Genomic DNA, 17,311 nt, shown 5'->3' with positions numbered 1-17,311 from the left:
TTTACCATTTGCTTGGTCGCAAACGGTCGCAGCTGAAATAGCCTTTAGATGACATATTAGAGTGTAAATATTTACTCACAGGATGTTTCTGGAGGGGATTTGAAAGGGAACCATACTTTTTTGGAGGATGAAGATAACAAATTTAGAAGAAAATTGTTTTTCCGTCGAAGAAACATAGAAAAGTTATTTGTTTACCATTTGCTTAATCGCAGATGGTCGCAGCTGAAATAGCCTTTAAATGATAGAGAATAGTATAAATATCTACTCAGGAAATGTTTCTGGAGGGGATCTGAAGGGGAAACATATTTAATTGGTGGATGATAATAATGAAATTCAGAATAAAATTGTGAATTTGTTCATCAAACACATTAGAGTTTTTCGTTGACCATTTGCTTGATTGCGGGTGGTCCCAGCTGAAATAGCATGTAGATGACAGATTAGAGTGTAAATATTTACTCAGAGGATATTTCAAGAGGGAATTCAAAGGTAAAACATAAGTTTCTTGAGGTATGCCAACATTTTCACGTATAGTTTATTTAACTGGATTATCTTAAATTTGAAGCCTTATACAGGTCATATTAGCCCAATTTCTACAAAAATGATGATTGCATCTTATATAGTATGCCATAAAGTAGCAGTTTAGGGATAACTTGTTGAATTTCGATAAAGTCATGTTTTTGGATTTATGACCTATGGGGGAACCACTGTGCATTGTATTGAAACAATCGACAATTCTTGCTTAACTTTTCAAAAGGACCTAAGTAACATTTTTTCTATGAATTAATTTGAGTACTGCAATCGGAGGCTTTCATGTTTTTCTGTTGATTGTGCTATTCAAATGAATTCATAAAAAAATGTTACTTAGGTCCTTTTGATAAGGTAAGCGAGAATTGTTGCAATTCAAGACATTTTCAAAACGACTTATCTGCTTTTGTAAACAAAGATTCAAACGACGATTTGACGAATCTGATAGGATTCCGCTTCCTGGTGATTGTGTTGGTTTGCGTGGGAGAGCTATCTGATTCGTCAAATCGTCGTTTGAATCTTTGTTTACAAAAGCAGATAAGTCGTTTTGAAAATTTTGTCTTGAATTGATTTGCATGAAACGATTGCCACAGCCGCCACGTCCATGGGGGTGGTTCCTTTATCAGTGCTGCCACCTGGAAAAGTTTAGAGGAAAAGTAGAACCATGGAAATTTGACATGGCATGATGTAGAAAATGAGAATTAAAATGTCTATAGATCGTTATAGAATTTTTTTTTGAAACAATTTTTAGTTTGTGGGGTTAGAAATTCAACAATCTTAAGCATTAACCTAGCCTAGACCGGCACCGGGAATCGAACCCAGCCACCCTCAGCATGGTCTTGCTTTGTAGCCGCGCGTCTTACCGCACGGCTAAGGAAGGCCCAAACCAGATCCGATGCCCACGTAGCGTATTTTGGGCCCAATCGAAAGCTTCACCTCACGCCCCCCGCCCACGATGTTCTCGTATTTTAGCTTGTTGGTCGTTTTCCAACTGGTGAAACCTGCGGTTGATGTTCCTGAAATTCGAATTTATGCTCAAAAAATGCTAAATTTAATAAGTCGGTTAAGTACAATTTCTTACCTATAAACTCAACTCTGGAAACAATGCAACTGTCGCTTTTCTTTTGGCCGCTTATTATTGTTTCGTAGGAATCGGTGGCTTCCCCGAGTTCGGCCTCATCAATAGGTTCTCGTTTATTCCCGAAGGTTACAAATCTGGATAATTTAGTCAACAAGTTGATTGACGGGAGCCGGTAGACCGTTTCACGCCCAATGTATTGTGACTGCAAATAGCTATGAACTGTTGTACACGAGGGACCGACTTTTCCGACGATAACGCCAACTATTGATGAATTGAGTTTCATTGGCATCACAGGAATATTCGAAACACCACTGACCCAATAAAACATATAGACTAGACTCGAGCTTGAATTTATTGCAAAGTGGCTTTCACATTTCTTATTTTTATTTATTTCACAACTGTCACTGCAGAAACACGGTTAGAAAAAAGGACCTGATTATAAGTACTTTTATCTCAAAATGGAAGTATAGTGTGGGAGCACGAAAGTAATATCTTTTTTTATCGAGATTAAGCAAGATTTACTTAATATTAGTATAATATAATTAATACAAGAAATATATCTTCTATCTATATAAAACTCAATGTTTGTATATGTATGTTTGTATGTAAGTTCCAGCATAATTTTTGAATCTGTTGACCGATTTCAACCAAATTTAGACCACACATTTTTTACCTTAAGGAGACGATAATAGGAATGCTCGTTAAACAAAGGGAGAATGTGGGGAAGGTATTGTTTAGTTATCGATCAACTCAGTGTAACTTCTGAACCCCTTGGCCGATTTCAACCAAATTTGAAACACACATTCTTTATTTTAAGCAGACGACGATAGGGGGTGCGGTACATTGTGGAAAAGTAGAGGATTGGGGAGAGGTATTCATAAGGAAACGAGCAATTTAGTTGAACTTTTGAACCTCTTGACCGATTTCCACCACATTTGGAAAACACATTCTTTAGGAGACGACGATAGATGGGTTAGGGTTGCTCTTCGAGGGAGAGAGAGGGAAGTTGTGAGGGAAGGAGTATTGTTTAATCAACGCTCATCTTAGTGTAACTTCTAAACCTCTTGACCAATTTAAACCATAAGGCTTCGGTGGATGTTTTTCCTTCTTTAGAAATATACGTTTGCCCCGATGTTTTCAAATGAAATGTGCTTTCCTTTAATCAAATGATGAAGTATCAATAAGAAAACACAATTATCCTGTTGCCCAATTGGTTTTTGCCTTTCTCGTATACAAAGTATACGTAAAGGCTATAGGATCACTCCAAAACCGAACTTTTGATAGAAGGCCCGGGGACCCATAGTGTTATATACCAATCGACTCAGTTCGACGAATTGAGGTGATGTCTGTATGTGTGTATGTATGTGTGTGTGTGTGTGTGTACAAAAATGTGAGACACACTTTTTGGTACTTAGCATTATCCAATTTGCTCGTAACAAATTCCATTCGACGTAGAATTCAATCCCATTGTTTGCTATTGAAAATTAGATCCATCGGACATTGCGTTCCGAAGTTACGGCGAAAAAACTGTTTTTACGTGCAAAAAAAAGCAAAACGCCCTGTCTCGGATTCGAACTCGTGATCTCTGGAGTGGGAAGCGCATACTATACCACAGAACCATCAATACTCTTAACATGTAAGAAGATATATGCAAACATAAATCATCGAATTGGAGATATGTTTATTGCCTCTATATAGCATTAGAGTTTATCCTGCTAGGGTAAATGTTCCTATACTGGAAATATTAATGAATTGAGAAAAGAAAATATTTGTTTTTATCGTTTGTTGATTGAAACTATACAGTTTCAGCTTAGCTTAGACTGACTGTACATATCAATGATTGCTACTCCGTGATTGATCAGAACTGGTGCAAATTGCACTACGATCCAAGTGAATAGTGGTTTGGATTTACCAACTACTATTCTTGAAGTGCACGTTTCGTGATTGAAAATAAACAGTTTCATTACATTAACTAATAGATAAAATATTGATTTTAAAATAAGATTTATTTCACCTAACCAATTATTCAAAATAGCTTCGTAAAAGTTGCTTCACCATTGATGTGAGGAAGTCAATTTTGTTATGAAAAATTATATTGGTGTGATGGCATAATTACATCATACCGCAACGAAATGAAACATATGTGGATAATAATGGGAAATATATAATAAGAACCCACTACCTACACTCAAGGTACGGGTGCCCTATGAAAATTACAAATGTCCGTTATCCGATATCCGTTCAGTAATTGAAAACCCTCTCCTATGTTAAACGTCATACATAACTTTTCTCATGTCTTATTGCTAATGCGCTAAGTCATGCGCTAAGAAAAACACAAATACCCTATATCACAGACTCATGTATAGCAATTTCAAAATGCATCGTGCTTTGTTCAACGCTCTCCCGTACGAATGCGCGTGAAAAAAAGGAATGGCAATGTGCCGTCGCACAGTGGTGGGCCCCCATATAAATGTCATACTAAAAGAATTTTTCGAATTTTATTTGCCCATACACATTTGTTTAGGAGATGCTTTACAGCATCAACTTTTTAACACCAAGTTACCAAAAATTAAATTAACAAGCTACAATCAACAAATTAAGGAATTAGCTCATTCACAATATGTGTGAGCTTCGCGAAAAAACGAATCTTTCGTTGTACGGGTTTCCGCCACTGCGCATCGGTCGGCATCGCATCGTAGCATCAGCAACACAAGCTTTGAATGTTTATTTTCAGCTTGCATCAGGCATCGCATTGTACACAGCCCGTACAGCGCGTACAGCAAGCCGTGCTTCTGTTCTATTTTTAGCACTGATAGAAGTAAATACCTATATGAGGCAAGAAAGCACATAGGTAGTAGATCATTTTGACGTCTGGCGGTCGTCACAAGAACCACGAAAAAAGTGCTGTTGGCGCCGAAGTGCTTGAGCAACATAGGGGGGTGTATGTTTCTTGCGTTGACTGCTTGTAAATTGAATGAATTTCAGGAAACATTCGCAAAGTGATAGAAAATGTTATGATGGAATAAAATTTGATTTTAATTTTTTTAAATGATTTCGAATTTAAACAATCGATTTAACAACTATATAATATAATAACATAATTATTATGTTTTGCTTTTTGCAGATTCCAAAAGACGAATTCGAGAACGATTTTGTGGTAGAGTATGCTGTGGGAGATTTGGAGAAAAACTCCCACAGCTTCTACCATACCACAAAAACGTTCTCGAATTCGTCTTTTGGAATTAGCAAAAAAGCAGATCATAATAATTATGATATTATATTATATTAAAAATTGCTTTATTGCATTTGTACATAATTGCATATTTGTACCATCTTCATTTTTAATTAATTTTCCAGTCCATAAATTGTCATTAAAAGCTTTTAAGTATATCATTGATTACACAATGGAATATATTTTATTCATAGGGCGTAAGGCAGGGCGAATATTTTTCTGAATTTTGTCTACCCCTTGAATGTATCAATTTGAAAGAAATACAGTAAAAAGTGTGGTATTCTAGAATAATCGTGTAGATTGGGAATCGAGTAGTTTGAGGTAGGCGTGCGTTAGAGTGTCAATGTGGAGTGAAATGAAGAGCAGTGTTTTGGTGAATAAATATAGAACCTGTAATTAAGAATGATATTGTGTTGTGTTCAAATATGGAATATCACATTGGCGATCCTAGCCATGAAAGAATCAGCTGAAGCAATAGACCAGTGCATGATGACGTAGGTTGACAGTTCACAGAGCTTTTTCTCCGGGACTTAGCCTCCGGCGCAGCTTCCGATAAAATTGTTTCGTCATTTTATTCGCATGTAGATGTCCTTTGCGATTGATTTCATGCTGAATGCAAAGAATAACACTAAAATGTTCGGATCACAGCAATTTTAAACTAAAAATATGATTTTTAATTTTCCTTTCATCGATTTTTCTTCTAACACCTTGTAAACAAGCTCTGTGAACTGTCAAAATAAGTGAGGTTAAGTTATAGTTTGCATTGGTCTATGGTAATTATGGTTATGCGAGCGGTAAATCGAAGTGTTTTGTTTTTGTCAAACGGTAAGTTTTTGTTTTTTTTTTTTTTTGTCGCGCTGAAGGCATCATGATGCGATGATTGTGAGATTGTGACAGAAGAAAGGAGGCATAGTGAATTATTCTATATGCCCTGTTTGTTTTTTTTTGAAAATACACGGTTAAGTAAATCAAACCAAACATAAATATAAATAAAAGTTCGTTTAAGTTGAGAGTAAATATAAAATTACTCATAATGCAATTTGATCATTATACCTTTTGTTTTTTCCGTTGATTCTGTTGATGGGTTGCATTCCTTGCATGATTATTTAAGAAATTGGAAAATCTTTATATAGAAAGAGCATTTCGCCGCAAAATTTCGCATGATAAGCTTCGATTTGCGAAGCATTATTGTGTATCCGGAAAAAATTTATACCGCTTTTTATACCGAAGTTGGGTTTTTCTCCAGATACAGGCAACTTTCATAACTTCGGAAGTAGTGCACTGGATTCGCCTAAAGAGGCGCTAAACAACGCATCAATTAATTTGACAAATAAAACTTCGGAAGAAAGTTCGGTTCGGAAGTCCTGACTTCCGAATTCTAACTTGGTGCTACGCCGACAATACAAACGTATTCAGTATTTCAGTATTTATAATTTGGCATGAAAAGATCTTTTGGGCTCGAAAGTAGCTTTTAAGAAGGATGTATTTGTTTTTGAAACTTCAACTCGGAAACTGTTTGTAAGGTAAATAAGTGACTAAGAAGGAATGGTAAGAAATCAATCTAGTTTTAATTAATAAAAATATAGTAAACAAAGGTTTTTTTTTTCCATTGTGCATATCGCAATGCTCCAAACACTTAACACACATCCTATTGTTTCAAATACGAGGCTTAACATAAATTTCATCTGATTGGAGAGTGGAGAGTGGTTATGTGTGCTATTATAGATTTTATTAGTTGAACTTATCGATTGTTGACAGTAAAAATGTATTAATTTATTACAGTGAAATGATTTAAATCTGGAAATATCTTTCTTCAAGAATTGATAGATAGCAAAAACTAAAGACGATGTAGATTTTTTTTTTCAATGATGATTAAATTAATAATTGAAGCTCAATCAACCATTGTATTTCAATGATTTTTTTCAAGTCCTGGTAGAAGGGTTGAGTGTTGTGTTGGGTGTTGTTGGAGATAGATGAGTCGGGTTAGGCCCAAGGCCATCTAGTGTTCGTTAAATAGTTGAAAGAGATGAGTCGGGTTAAGCCCAAGGCCATCTGGTGTCGTTGTGTATATTGAAGAGATGAGTCGGGTTGAGCCCAAGGCCATCTGTTATTTGTTTTCACTGCGGAGATAGATGAGTCGGGTTAAGCCCAAGGCCATCAAATGTTGGTTGAATAGTTGAAAGAGATGAGTCGGGTTGAGCCCAAGGCCATCTGGTGTCGTTGTATATATTGAAGAGATGAGTCGGGTTGAGCCCAAGGCCATCTGGTGTCGTTGTATATATTGAAGAGATGAGTCAGGTTGAGCCCAAGGCCACCTGTCATTTGTTTTCACTGAGGGGATAGATGAGTCGGGTTAAGCCCAAGACCATCTGATGTTCGTTGAATAGTTGAAAGAGATGAGTCGGGTTAAGCCCAAGGCCATCTGGTGTTTGTTCTCATAGCGGAGATGGATGGATTGGGCTAATCCCAAGGCCATTTGGAGTTTGTTTTCACAGCGGAGATAGATGAGTCGGGTGAAGCCCAAGACCATGGTGTTAGTTGAACAGTTAAAAGAGATTAGTCGGGTAAAGCCCAAGTAGCTAAACTGGTGTTTGTAAAAAAGGTTGAGCCGAGTAAAGTCCAAAATTTGGAGTTTGTTACATCGTTGTGAGAAACTAAACCCAAGGCCAGTTTATTCCATCGATGGTGAGGACAAAGCCACCTGGTGTCCGTTTTAATGCTATCTTCTAAAATAGTCCTCAATTACTTTTTGGACATGCTATATTGTAAAATAGACGGAATTCTTAATGTGCGTTCAAACTTTGTTCACATCTGTGCGGGTAGGGTAAATGGCAAGCGGTATAAAGTATTCATCCTGTCGAGAAAAGTTGTAAGCCGAAAGAGTAAATTGACTCTTACTAATTATAGTTCATTCCAAACAAAACTCAATTTCTTGAGTCATTCCAAATCTATCGAGGATTTTCAATAAAAGAAAAGGTATGAATTATTTTACAATTGGCACTTGAATATATGCGAAGCAATCGACAAAATCTTTGAAATAATTAAAAAAAAAAAAAAAAGATTGGCATAATGAAAATTTATTGTGAGAAAATAGTAACGGGTACGTAAAACATTGAGAGAAAATTTGCAGGTTCCAAGTAAAATAACTTGAAATTTGAATTGTATCGAGTTTTCCGCTCCCTGTATTTGACATTGGAATTAAAAAAAAATTAGAGCTTGTTATTTAGCCGAATGAAACCCCTCATTGAAATACAATCATTCAAATAGGAGTATCATGTGATCATATGTAAATTTTAATTTTTGGCTTATAAAAAAAAAAAAAACAAAATTTTTCTAAAGTGTTTGTAATATGAAGCATAACAGAAGTAACATGCCACACACGATGAATATTTAAAACAAACGAATCTGGTTGAACCCAACATTGTCTTATATTTTTTCTGACAAGAGTAATTCAAATTTATGGCCATATGCATCGCGATTACCTATTCCCCACTTCAAAGCTGGTATGGATGAAACAAAGAGTAAATAGACGTTCTCCACATGAACTTTCCAACTCTGTTTAGTATTGCGCTACAAGATACTTCTAACGCTAGAGTCTCATTTTTCGGAGAAAGATTCAATCAAATTGTTGAAAAATATTGGAGAAAAAACTACATACAACTTGCAAATATTTCTGATAATCGAAAAAGTTAAATTCAAGGTATTGCCTTGTTAGTGCCTCTGCAGTAGACAAATTATGCTGAAGGCTGTATGGCTTGTTTAGAAAAACGCTCCGAGCTAAAAAAAAAACAGTAGGTGTGAGATATGATCTAAGAAACGTTGGGCACTGTTTACTAGTTTTGATAAAACATATTCAAATTCAATTCAGAAAAATATCGCATAAAATAAAATGTTAGTGGCCTTCTCGTTTATTGAATAAAAAGGTGGAAATATATATGAGAATAAAATTTTTATGTTTAATAAAATCGATACTATTATTTTTTTTTGTGTGAATGATTACTATAATATTTTTGTTTATATTGGGTATTTTAGCATAAATAAAAGGAAACATTAGTGGTATATTCTATTCGCTTTTTAACCAGAATCGCTATTGTGCTTTTTTTTTAATTATAGCTCCGGGATGTAATTATCAATCAGGTTGTAATTAGCATCATAATAAAAATGCTATGAGTTTTATACTAGAATAACTTCCTGACGACAAACAGATGTCATCACTCTAGTATATCTACTTATGCTTATAAAAATATTGTACCTTATCCATATATTTGTTTTGTTATTGTTATTTTTCAGCTAAGTTCTATATTCCTCAGCAAATATTTTCTAGGTTAACAGCGATCAATTAAAGTTTTGGTTGATATTCGACTTGGACTTTAAAGCAGCCTGCGACTCAGTGAAATGGAACGAACTGTGGCAGAGAATGCTAGAACATGACTTTCGATCATTGCTGATTAAATTGATTCTTGCGACGCTATATGGGTAAAAATCGAGCTTCGGAACAAACAGTGGAACATTCGATTCATTCATGACATTGGGGGAACTGAATCAGGGCGATACGCAAGTGCTGTTCAACTTAGCCTTTGAAGGTGTTTAGGAACGGTACAAGTTATACACACTAATTTTGGTTTGGCGGACGACATCGATATCATTTGCAGAGTAATGGGAAAAGCAAGTTTGAGCGAAAAAAAAAGCGGCGCTGAATACTTGGAGGCGTGGTGCAAAATGGAGAATGGCGCAGATGTATGAATCATGAGCTGGACCTGAACATGTAGTTTTGTTTACCAGAGGAGAGAGCTGAAAATTGGCTGATGATTGGCAACCAAAGAACAAGCAACCTGGGAAATGGATTGTTTGACCATCAAAGAGATAAGTGGAAAGCTGCTAAGAATGCAAATGAAAACCAAATGCTGAAGGGCGGAAACCAAGCAGTTTGACAGATTGTGTTGATTTATTTCCATAATTTCAACAAATATAACATAATTATTTCCTTTTTTTCAGTTACTTTTTTCATTGTCACCGGAGGAAGATGAGGTTAAACGACATTACAATTGTATCTATGATAGCATGTCAACCGATAATCGTACTGAATGAATCGACCGGCCACAACACCTACAATGCGTCAACCGTACGGACTTAAGAACGAACTTCGTCTGCTGATTACACTTTTCTGTTACATTAATAATTTGGTACATTCTTATTTCTGTCAGGGGAGGATGTGGTATTCTAGAATAATCGTGTAGATTGGGAATCGAGTAGTTTGAGGTAGGCGTGCATTAGAGTGTCAATGTGGAGTGAAATGAAGAGCAGTGTTTTGGTGAATAAATATAGAACCTGTAATTAAGAATGATATTGTGTTGTGTTCAAATATGGAATATCACAAAAAGTATTGGTAATTCAACGACATGTGGTCGGGGCTTAGCCAAATCGCACCAAGACGGCATTTTGACTGACTTGTGGTACTTCGTTCGCAAAAATAAAACGAACATCATACAATATCAATTTTTATGTATATTTGTTGTAGGATATCCATACGATTTGTTATCAATTAAATCTGATAATCGAAAATTTGAATAGAAAAATGGGTTATTTTTTATTGACGCTCAGTGCGATTTGGCAAAACCCCGGCCATGTGAAAACACAAATATTCCCAACAAGTGAATATTCATTATTATCGATTAAATTAGATAAATTCTACAAGCGACAAATTTATTCGCATTATAAATAACAGTTAGTTTGATTGGATATTGCACTTTTCGCATGTCCCAAATATGTGCATGGGAATTCATTTAAAATTACAAAACACCTTTATCTGAGGAATTATTTACGAAAACTTATTTCTCGTAGGGCTTGTAGACCAAAAGTGTCATAATACAAACGATTAAGTTCGAACAGAGCTGCAAGTCTTTATAATAAACGCACAAAATGGAAATATGCACATTTCAACACTCGATCCAATTGTATGATCTTATTGATTGGGTGACAGAAGCCTAAGCTGGATTCTGACTTCAAACTGGGAAGCACTCGAATGTTTGCCAACTGGCTATATCCCGGGATTTTTTTGTAATACTAAAATAAAACGTCACTGCATTCGCTTCAGTCGCTTGCCGTTGGATGAATATTGCAGAAGGACGCAACACGCCCCATTGGCCCATCACCCCGGCAAGGGTGAAGTGCGTCAATTTTAAAATGATTGTTAAAATGTTAAAACACATTTTAGCCGAAAATAGTTAGATTTTTCGGATTTGAAATTTAATTTTCTTTTAGATTGGCAACATGAAAGTCTAATTATTTCGATTAAAAGACATGTGTAGATAGTGTAGTAGTCTAACATATAGGTAAATACTTCGGCTACCTGTTAGTGGTGCTGGATTGCGTGGGAGTGCTCTCACCTCTCAGATTTGACGAATCGATGTTTTTAACTTTGTTTACAATCGCAGAGAAGTCGTTTCAAAAATTTGGTATTGAGTTATAGAAAATAAAAATTATTTATAAATATGTTTTTGAAAAAAAAACGAGAACCGAATGAGCGTCGAACACAAACTCTCTGAGTGAGAGCCTAGAACGTTACCCCTTAGCTATCTTTACTTCTTGGATGAGTGGTGATCGAAGTATAACAGGTTATATGCAATTTGCACTTATCATCGGCTTGTGCATTCGTGCGGCAATGCACCTGGAGCTGTGTTTTTAGGTTCCGTGGCATATTTAAATCATCTGACGTTGAAAAACATATACGATTGAGTTTACGTCATGTGCTTTTGTGTCAATTCATTCAAATATGTCGCATAATATTCATAATGTTTTGGTGTGCAGGGAAGCAACTTCAGAATCAATTTCAACATTTATTTTGAATCCTCTGTAATGCATTCTTCCTGGCGTTTCAGCAAATAATTCATATTGGCACAGTATATGTAAACATGGCTGGTCTAACAATTAGTTTGTAAATAAAACAATTTATTTAAGTAAATGGTTTTGATTTTCTATAACTACTTACTATATTCGTACTTTTTCGCTTGTATACCTTCGGTGTGGTTTTTGATAGTTAATTAATTCATGCTATACATAAGTCCTAAATCTTGGACTTCGCTAGTCTAATTGGAACCCCATTCATAGTGACAACACATCTGTTTGAAGATTTCAAATAGCACTCGGATTATGTGGGAGAAGCTGAGTTTCGGAAGGATTTGAAGAAAATTTTCTTTTTGGCAAGTCAATGGAAAATGTGTCCAAACTTTTCTACAATCCAAGACTGTTTTGGATCATGTAGTAATCTATGTTCGATCATTTAGTTTGTCGATTACTCATACCAGAAGTTAAATTTTAAAACGTGTTTTATGGTGGACTTCTGGTGCGGATATTTTTCGACATTTAACCTCTGGAATAAGTTATTGACAAACTACTAAATTATCGAACCTATATTACTAAATGATCGAAAACATCCTTGCTATAATCCATAACAAATTACTCTAAGGCAATCAACGATTTTTGATTTCCAGATAGAATAATATCAGGTATGCAATCAGTATGATATAAAGTATTAGACCAGCTCTGTCACGAGTAATCTATCAGATTTTGTACAGGGATAGTTTACCTGTACAGAGTGATCTGATAAATAATTTTAGATCAGTTCATTATAATATACCTATACAAAAACAAATTAATATGAATCAATTTTAATAAAACCTTCGGTTAATCACTCCGAAATGCTCTCCATATGAAGAAAAGTAACCGTAGTAGAATTCTCTTTAGATTTTATTAAGTCGGATCAAATTCCTAAATCTTAGTTGAAAACTGGTAGAATGTCAATGACAAAAACGGAACTGCTCATCAGCAAAAAATGAATTCTTATCTATATGAAGAATCATACTATTCAAAACAATAATTTTAAAAAGGCTATCTTATTGATTGGGTGCCAGAAGCCTAAGCTGGATTCTGATTTCAAAACAAGAAACACTCGAAAGTTTGTCAAATGACCAATATTATGGATCATATATCCAAAACTATGGATCATATTACCGAAGTTATGGATCATAATCACGATAAAAATTGCGCAAAATTGTATTTTTATGGATCAAAATGTAGTTTTCTATGGATCATTTTCCAAATGGATGATGGGAAAATAGCAGGAATGATATTGTTTTTCTTGATCATATTTAAAGGTACATACTTATTTTCCAATTATTTGGTTTATTTTTTTAGCTTAGTTATGGATCTTAAAATTAATCTTTATGGATACGCCTGAATTATTTTTTGGATTTAAGGTAGCGTTTTATGGAACATTCAGATGTTATTTATGGATCGTTTTTCATTTTTTTTATGGATCGTTTTTGTGCATTTAACGGTACAAAGTAAAGCTGCCATACACAAATGTGAAAAAATAGGCCCTTTTTACTGTTATATAAGACTTTTCTAATATGTTTGTCAACCCTTTTGAACGAGCGAGAAAGGCATCATCACCGCTAGGTGGATTAATCAGGGTTTTTAGTGTATGTGTTTTGCTAAACTACTCTAGAACTAATCTCAAATATACACTTGAAAATGATGATTCCCATGATGTTTACTTTTTTGTCCACCTCGATTTTTTTGAAGTAAAAATCTCTCGAAATTAGGATCCGATTCAAATTCCGGAATTAGGCATGCTGCAGGTAAGTAAACGTGAATATATTCTTTGGTAAAAGAATTTTGCGCGAAATATGAAAATAACGGCATGTAAACTCGTGCGCTAAAGATCAAAAAATGCCTCCTTTCCGTTTGTCTCAAAAATGTTTCGAAACAACTTTTTTAGAACTAATCTCACGATAACAGATTAAACAGTGGATTCCGCACGGATCAAAATGTTTACGTTTTGTATCTTCACTTTGCGATTTTAGATGCAAAAATCTTTGAAAATTTGTGTCCATTAGAGTAGAGTCTAAATTTTTTAACTGTGCGTGGATGCTGCAGGTAAGCAATTTTATGGGATTTTCAAACCCCCTTTCCCCATGTAAGATTTTTCCCATACAAATCATATTTAATTTATATGAAGCGTAAGAAAATGGCAAACCTCCCCTCCCCCCATAAGTGCTTACTTAGTTAGTGTACAACCCCTAAGTTGAACTCATTGGCTTTCGTAAGCTTTCCGGAAAGCTCAGGTCGTACCTAACCTTTATGCTAACACACCATTACTATGGATGAACCCGAACTTTTGCAATTCATACCCGTTTATCACTATTTCAGTGATTAATAAAAATCTAAATTTTCCCAAACGTTCTAAAAATTGCTTTTATAAGCTCATAGATTCTCGATCGTCTTCCGACACTTGCTTTACAATTTTGTCGGCTCATTTTCAAAGAATTTAGGTTTAAAAAATTATTTTAATTTTGAACAAAAAGTGCAATTTTGGTCCTAGTTTTAACATGCTTTCTAATGAGAATGTGTTATATCAAGTTCAAGATCTGTTAGTGCTAGTTCTCGGGTTTCTGCCATTATCAAGACATCTTCCTGAGCAAGAGGAATCGTCGGTTTGAAACCGTTAGCCGCTCTAATCGGTGCCAATACAAATAATGCATGAAGCAGGACCGGTAGCTTGGTGTCTGTTGAAAAATATATATATATATATATATATATATATATATATATATTAGACCTCTTCATGTTTTCAAAAAGTATCAAAAATTCAACCAGTCAGCTCAGAATTACAATTCTTATGCTAAAATACGCATCCTGACAAATTTTCAGCTAATTCGGATAAAATTTCGAGATGGCTCAAGTCGATTTAGTGTTTTTGGGCTATTTTCAATTTTGAAAAAAATCTAACAAGAGATAGAAATGCCGAAAACTATCGCAACAACGTCTATACGAAAGCTTTTGGTGTGCTCTACAAGTCTTGTGAACATTGCCATTCGTTCCATTCACGTTTTGACCATGCTAAAGTGATTTACCAGCTTTTAAGTGCATAAAAACACTGTTTTCCTTAAAACTCGTTGTTCTATAAAAGTCTTGTATACATGACAAATCATTGCTAATTTATTATATTATTATTCCTCTTTTTTCCCTAGACATTTGAGTAATATAATTGCCAATGTGCAATTTACCGTTAAATTCTTAAAAATCAGAAGCTGAACATTAATCATAAATATGCACGTTAGGATTTCTTCAAACAAGTTGTTCGAACAAAGAAGCTTTGATTTCACTTGTTACTACGATGCACTCAATGGTAAAAGCATACAGACATATGGTGAAATGAACCAAATTTGGAAGTCGTTTGTTGTAAGCATCAAATATCATCCCGCATAATCCTGAACCATAACTGTACCGTTTTTCTGATCATACATGATTATAAATAACACTACTCTTACTATACTGATTGTTGTTCATACTTAAGATAAGCTAACCTCATCATAAATCATCTTCACAATATGTTATGTTGTATTTAGCAAATCGACTATATGGGTAATAGGCGGTTAAGTATAATTACAATATAAAAACTTTCATTTTCCAGTACATTTTTTTAGCAATACAAGATGTGGTATAGTAAAGTTATAATCCATGTTTTTCATGAGATACAATATGGGGTGCGGTATGTATACAATAGTATGATAGGAGAAAAAATGGCGCACCGTATATCATATCATTCAGAAGTAAGAAGACCATTTCATTATTTTCCTCAATTATAAAGTTAAAACACGATATTTACATTGCTATTAAATATACACACATTTTATTGTCTATAAACTGAATAGGTAGTTTTACATCATAAGCACCGTTTCAGAAGCAATATTATTAACAGATTAAACTTCAGAAGAAACTATAAAACACTTAGTACATAGTACACTTCATACTACATATATTCTGGTCGCGCGTGCCCGGAATTAAGCCGCATCCGTGCATCAGAACCATGTTGACTACAAGAAACGCATGAAAGAATTACTAAGTCTATATAAGTATGCATGCAATTTTAAAGTACGTAAAAGAAACTTACCGAAGAAAAATCGACAACAACCCGTCTGACTGTCACAAATCCAACCAGCAGGAACTATTGGAAGCAAAAAAACATCAGATTATAAATATCATAGGCTACTTTATTTAAATTTTGTTAATTCTATTACTTACCTTTTTTTGTTCAGTGCAATAAACAATTTACGATCCAAATAATCAACTAAATAATGAGCATCAAGAACCGTAACTTTCTCGAGCAATCCACCAAAATCTAACATGGCAGCTGCACAATGCATGAGCACTATACGTTCTATTAAAAAAACACACACACTTTTTGGAAAACTGGATCGTGTATGGTACTTTTATATTTGAATGATATATTTAATTCCTCTAGTTTGCGTGAAACCACCTCGGAAACCACACTGAAATTAAAAATTTCAGAAGATACTTGATTATTTTGAAACAATAATCCATATTGTTACTGTGTCAACTATAAGCAATTTAAAGTAAATTATCGTATTTTTCCAACATAGTGGATAATAACAAATTGTAAAGAAACAATAAATTATGAAATTATTGCATATGGTACCGTAGCTTAACAATGTGTTATATTACCTGTTCTAGTTGAACATATAGTCACATTTTAAATCGACAATGGTATAAATAGTAACAATATTATTTATGTCATGTGAATAGTAACAACAAAACTACATATCGTTTTTAATTATGCGGGATATGATTTGATTTATGTTTTGTTCGAATAACTTGTTTGAAGAAATCCTAACGTGCAAATTATTGACAAATGTTCAGCTTCTGATTTTTAAGAATTTAACGGTAAATCGCACATTGGCAATCATATTACTCAAATGTCCAGGGAAAAAAGAGGAATAATAATATAATAAATAAGCAATGATTTGTCATGAATTTAAGAATTTTGTAGAACAACGACTTTTAGGGAAAACAGTGATTTTATGCACTTTAAAGATCAAAAATCACTTTATCATAGTCAAAACGTGAACGAAACGAATCACATTGTTCACAAGACTTGTAGAGTACACCTAAAGCTTCCATATAGAGGTTGTTGCGATAGTTTTCGGCATTTATATCTATCGTTAGATTTTTTTCAAAATTGAAAATAGCCCAAAAACACTTAATCGACTTGAGCCACCTCGAAATTTTATCCGAATTAGCTGAAAATTTGACAGGAGCCTTATTTTAGCGTAAGAATTGTGATTCTTGGCTGACCGGATGAATTTTTGATACTTTTTGAAAACATGAAGAGGTCTAATATATATATATATATATATATATATATATATATATATATATATATATATATATATATATATATATATATATATATATATATATATATATATATATATATATATATATATATATAGTTTGACATTGCAGCTTTCTTATACATGAAATGTTTACCTCGTCCACTACTCTTTGTTCTTGAGCGATTTGATGAGTTATTTGGTCGATAAATCTTTTGCGTGTTTGCTGATAGGGGCCATCCACAAAGTACGTCACGCTCCTAGGGGGGAGGGAGGGAT

The 17,311-nt window shown here is 34.4% G+C and overlaps 1 protein-coding gene and 1 long non-coding RNA gene across 2 annotated transcripts; both read right to left on the bottom strand.

Moving 5' to 3' along the window:
* Positions 1–519: 519 nt before the first annotated feature.
* LOC134219359 (uncharacterized) lies at positions 520–1,967 on the bottom strand. The gene is made up of 2 exons (XM_062698082.1): positions 1,607–1,967; positions 520–1,541 (listed from the first exon to the last, which is right to left on the bottom strand). Exons 1-2 carry the CDS (start codon positions 1,932–1,934, stop codon positions 1,396–1,398), a joined length of 474 nt encoding a protein of 157 aa, XP_062554066.1. The 5' UTR covers positions 1,935–1,967; the 3' UTR covers positions 520–1,395.
* Positions 1,968–15,618: 13,651 nt separating this feature from the next.
* Positions 15,619–16,025, bottom strand: LOC134225243 (uncharacterized). The gene is made up of 3 exons (XR_009983205.1): positions 15,924–16,025; positions 15,793–15,846; positions 15,619–15,715 (listed from the first exon to the last, which is right to left on the bottom strand). It is a non-coding gene; the product is annotated as an uncharacterized LOC134225243 (long non-coding RNA).
* Between the last annotated feature and the right edge of the window lie 1,286 nt (positions 16,026–17,311).

Source organism: Armigeres subalbatus, chromosome 3, assembly GCF_024139115.2.
Source record: "Armigeres subalbatus isolate Guangzhou_Male chromosome 3, GZ_Asu_2, whole genome shotgun sequence".
NCBI classification, from domain to species: domain Eukaryota; kingdom Metazoa; phylum Arthropoda; class Insecta; order Diptera; family Culicidae; genus Armigeres; species Armigeres subalbatus.
Note: the sequence above shows the minus strand (reverse complement) of the source record. Positions and strands in the feature narration are given on the sequence as shown.